The sequence below is a fragment of the Bison bison genome, unplaced genomic scaffold, assembly GCF_000754665.1.
Source record: "Bison bison bison isolate TAMUID 2011002044 unplaced genomic scaffold, Bison_UMD1.0 scf7180017864349, whole genome shotgun sequence".
NCBI lineage: Eukaryota > Metazoa > Chordata > Mammalia > Artiodactyla > Bovidae > Bison > Bison bison.
The window spans coordinates 1655443-1660575 of NW_011494921.1; the positions used below are offsets into that span (position 1 = coordinate 1655443).

Consider the following 5133-nt stretch of genomic DNA (forward strand, 5'->3'; position numbering starts at 1 on the left):
CTCTCAAGAGTCTTCTCCAACACCACAGTTCAGAAGCATCAATTCTTCGGTGCTCAGCTTTCTTCACAGTCCAACTCTCACATCCATACATGACCACTGGAAAAACCATAGCTTTGACTAGATGGACCTTTGTTGGAAAAGTTATGTCTCTGCTTCTCAATATGCTATCTACATTGGTCATAACTTTACTTCCAAGGAGTAGGTGTCTTTTAATTTCATGGCTGCAGTCACCATCTGCAGTGATTTTGGAGCCCAAAAAGATAAAATCTGACACTGTTTCCACTGTTTCCCCATCTATTTCCCATGAAGTGATAATCCTAGGTAATTTAATAGCCCTGACTAAGTGCCCAGGACTGGGCTGAGTACTGGAGAAAGCCTGTCTTGCTTTCCTGGAATCAGCATGAAGTTATAGAGGCAGCCATTACTACAAACAGTCAGAGTCATAGTTGTATAATTATAAACTGAAGTAAAGGTTTGAGCTTCTGATTTGGACTGAGTAGTCCCTGAGGAAGTGATGCTGGAAAGTGCCCGGGAGGGACCTAAGATCCCACTGTTACTATACAAGAGAGCTAGATTTTTATGTTAGCTATTACAGCTTCAGGGTCAAAGTTCTCAAATAAAATGTTTGTTTTACTACTTCAGTAAGCTTTAGGGTAGAGGAAAATTTGTATTATCCTTTAACACAGACACTTTGATACTTTTTACAAAAAAGTTGTGTAACAATAGTGGGGAAAAGAAAGAACATAAGTCCAGGAAGTTATTTGTAAATGCAAAAGAAAGTGAGAAATGATAGAGATATTTCCTTATTAGTGAGCATGATAAGGAGAGTACTCAGGTTTCCATGGTAGAGAGGAGTGTTTAGGTCAATGGGAGCCTCTCTACATCTAGGCAGATACCACATGTACTTTAGTTGTAAATAGAGTTTAAGATCTTACTGAAATGAATTAAAATGAGTTGAAAAGTGAGTTACTTTGCGTAACTAAATATGATACCTGATAGAAGAGTTGTGAGCTAAAGGATAGAAGAAAGAACACGTGAACAGAATATTATGGACAGTTTGGAATCATAAATGTGACAATTTGGACGAAATGGACAAATGGACCAAAGATACAACCACCAGACGCACTCGGCAAGTGGCGGGCGCTCTGAGTGTCTCTCCGGGTGTGAAGAGACTGAGTTACAGTTAAAACTTTCCAACAAAGGACACTCTGAGCCATTGATGTCCTGTCACGCAATAAAGGAAGAAATAGTACTAATTCTACACAAACTCTGCCAAAAAATAGAAGGTAGTAACACTTCCCATTGCATTGTCTGACGTCAAAACCAGAGAAAGATATTACAAAAAAAATTTATAGTCTAATATCGCTAGTAAATATTAATTTAAAATGCTAAATATTTTAGCAAATAAAATCCAAGAGTATAGAGGAAGGATAATACTTAATGATTAAGTTCAGTTTATTCTGGGAACCCTAGCTTGGTTTAACATTTGAAACTCCATCACTGTAGTTCACCACACTAGGAGACCCCACACCAGGAGACCCCACACCAGGGGAGACCCCACGCCAGGGGAGACCCCACGCCAGGGGAGACCCCACGCCAGGAGAGACCCCCACGCCAGGGGAGACCCCACGCCAGGGGAGACCAAAAGGGAAAATCCAGATGGCCTTGGTCCTCTCTCGCGAGAGGACCTCACGTGATCCTCCCCTCTCATGTCTGCTTTTGTCAAAAGCACTTGACAAAATCCAGCATTTTCCATTCACAACTTTAAAACTGCATAGTAAAAGTAAAAGAGAACTTCTTTAACGCAACAAAAGGAATCTATGAAAAAAACCTGAAAAATTGATGGCTTGCACCGTAGGACTGGAAACAAGGCAGGGATTTCTGTTGTTTCCACGCCTGTTCAACGTTACACTCAAAGTCCTAGACAGTGCAAGCATGAGTCGTAAATAAAAAGTCTATAGATTGATAAGGAAGAAGTCCTTTATTCACAGGTGACATAATTTTTCTCCTTGGAAAATCAAAAGGCATCTCCATAAAAACTACTATAACAGTTTTTCAGTGTTGCAGAATACAAGGTGAATATGTAAAAATCAGTGGTAATTTAAAAACTAATGAGGGGAAGCTGAAATAAAAAATGCCATTTACAATAACATTAAAAATGGAATATATAGGGATGAACCACAGGGGCATGGGGAAACTTTTGAGGGATATGAGTATGTTCTCTCCTGTGATTATTATACACTTTAAATATGTACACAGCTTACTATAGGCCAGTTATGCCTCAGAAAAGCTATAAAAATGCTGTGAAGAAAAGTACTGGGACACTTCAAAAAGTTGGAGTATAGATGGTAGATTAGGTAAAATACTGACGCTGAGTTTACTGAAGTTGGTAGCCACCGTAGGTACATAAGGGAGTATCGTTATTGTCAGAAAACAAGCACTGAAGTATACCCCTCCACACACACACACACTCACACACAAGAGGGGTAAGTTGAAGAGACGAGGCAAGGACCAGAGGAAAATGATAATGTTAGAGATATATGGCTAAGGGGTGTATGGATGTTTGTACCATTATTGCAGCTTTTCTCTGAACTTGAAATTGTTTTAAAATAAAAATATTAAAAGTGTACTAAAGAAAGTGTTGTCATCTACAAAAATTCCCTAGGTGGGACACAAAATACAATTGCCAAAATAAAAATTAATTCATTGAACTTTCAGAATTTATAAGTACTGGCTGCTCTTTGAAAAAACAGTTAAAAAAATGAAAAGGGGATAAAAGAGGATTTTAAAATGTCCATTACATGCATGTAAAGTAGCTCAACGTTATTGATCACCAGGGAAATGTAAATTAAAACCCCAATAAGTTAAAAGACTGGACAAAATTAAACACATTACAATACCAAGCTTTGGCCAATGTAATGGTTATGGCGTTGAGGATATAACGCTCAGTGAGACAAGTCGGTCACAGAAGGACAAATGTGCACATCTCTCCCTGTCTGAGATAATCTAAGAGTCAAACTCATGGTGGGTGGGTGGTGGGGGAATGAAAGTGGTTGTTCAATGGCTGTAAAATCTCACTTATGCAAAGTGAGTAAGTTGTCGAGATCTGATGTATAACAGTGCCTATAGTTTGAAATACTGTGTTTTACACATAAAAATTTAAGAGGGTAGATCTTATGTTAAGAACTCTCTCTCTCCTTTTTTTTTTTAAGTCACTCAGTTGTGTCCAGCTCTTCATGACCCCACGGACTAGAGCCCGCCAGGCTCCTCTGTCCATAGAATTCTCCAGGCCAAAATACTAGAGTGGGTTGCCATTCCACATCTCCAGGGGATCTTCCCAACCCAGGGATCGAACCCAGGTCTCCCACATTGCCAGCTAATTCTTTACCATTTGAGCCACTAGGGAAGCCCTCTTCCCACAACTTGAAAACGATTACCTATGTAGATAAGGCAAGTAGCCGCAGAGCAATGAAGCTTATTGAAAGATGGAGGAAGTAAGAAGTGTCCACCAAATAAGAAGTTTTTTGAGACTGAAAAATGAGGCAGGCAGCTCTAGGCATCAAATAAACTGAACACGTATTTGTTTGCGCTGAGGCTTACCCAGCTTTGACTCTGTTGCCTCTTTGCAGTGCGTCTTGGCGCTTAGCTCCTCTGGGTATGCTGCTGTACATCACTTTGGGATTGCTCGTACACTTCGTGTTCTTCGCCTCCATCTTCGACATTTATTTTACCTCTCCTTTGGTTCATGGAATGACTCCTCAGTTTACGCCCCTGCCTCCCCCAGCAAAAAGACTAATGCTGTTTGTTGCTGATGGCCTGCGAGCAGATAAACTTTATGAATTAGATGAAGATGGAAATTCTAGGGCACCGTTTGTTAGGTAAGCATGTCAACTGGTACAAAGACGTCTCTGGAAATTGTTACACTGATACTGTCTATCTCATGTTGGGTGGAGGGGTGATGATGAAAAAGAGAGCAGGGCGTATGCCTCTGCCTCCGTCATAGAAATTAGCAAGTGTGTTTCCTTCTACAGTTACTTCTGTTATTGTAGAAGTTGATACCAGGTGGTTGAAATGCATGACCTTGGCTGCCTAGCCTCACTTGTCCTAATTTCTGAATCCTGGCTTACAACTCAGTATATTATCTTTTTTTCTTTTTTGTAAAGTAAGACTGTTCAATTTTTAAGTAATGACAAGCATAAATTTCAGTGAATTACCAATTACAAAGGTATTTATCTAAAAAATATAAATTTCAGTTCATAATACATTTTCTATAAAATAAAGCCTTCCAAATTTACATCACTTTGTAATATGATAATTTTGGATTCTGTTAAGTGGCTTTGAAAAGAAATATTTAATTTTTTGGACCTGTGGGGTTCTTGTAATCAACTATTCTTTTTTTTCATTCATAGCAAGCCCCTCAAAAGCCCTTCCTAATGCTACTGTGGAGACATTAAAGCTCAAATTCAAGGGAAGTTTGTCTAAAATTGTCTACATTTCCCCTGTCCCTACCTGTCATCATTGCTTCCTATCCCTCTACCCTATTTTGATTTTGTTTATAGTACTACTCAGCGTGTACAACTTCCACTAAGGCAGGGACTTTGTTTTATACACATTATCTCTGGTTCCTAAAACATAGTTCAGTTCACTTCAGTTTAGTTGCTCAGTCGTGTCCAACTCTTTGAGACCCCATGAATCGCTGCACGCCAGGCCTCCCTGTCCATCACCAACTCCCGGAGTTCACTCAAACTCATGTCCATCGAGTCGATGATGCAATCCTGCCATCTCATCCTCTGTCGTCCCCTTCTCCTCCTGCCCCCAATCCCTCCCAGCATCAGGGTCTTTTCAAATGAGTCAGCTCTTCGCATCAGGTAGCCAAAGTATTGGAGTTTCAGCTTTAGCATCATTCCTTCCAATGAACACCCAGGACTGATCTCCTTTAGGATGGACTGGTTGGACCTTCTTGCAGTCCAAGGGACTCTCAAGAGTCTTCTCCAACACCACAGTTCAAAAGCATCAATTCTTTGGTGCTCAGCTTTCTTCACAGTCCAACTCTCACATCCATACATGACCACTGGAAAAACCATAGCCTTGACTGGACGGACCTTTGTTGGCAAAGTAGTATCTCTGCTTTTT

The 5133-nt window shown here is 40.2% G+C and overlaps 1 protein-coding gene across 4 annotated transcripts in view; it reads left to right on the top strand.

The window, feature by feature from the left end:
• PIGN (phosphatidylinositol glycan anchor biosynthesis, class N) overlaps positions 1–5133 on the top strand; it is a 106540-nt gene that overhangs the window by 4430 nt on the left and 96977 nt on the right. For 3 of the 4 annotated variants that reach the window (XM_010854749.1, XM_010854750.1, XM_010854748.1), the window contains exon 3: positions 3630–3878. The exons of the other annotated variant lie outside the window; for it this stretch is intronic. In XM_010854749.1, coding sequence (XP_010853051.1) covers positions 3658–3878 — 221 coding nt within the window. In that variant the 5' untranslated portion in view covers positions 3630–3657. The remainder of the gene's footprint in view (positions 1–3629; positions 3879–5133) is intronic. 4 annotated transcript variants of the gene reach the window in all.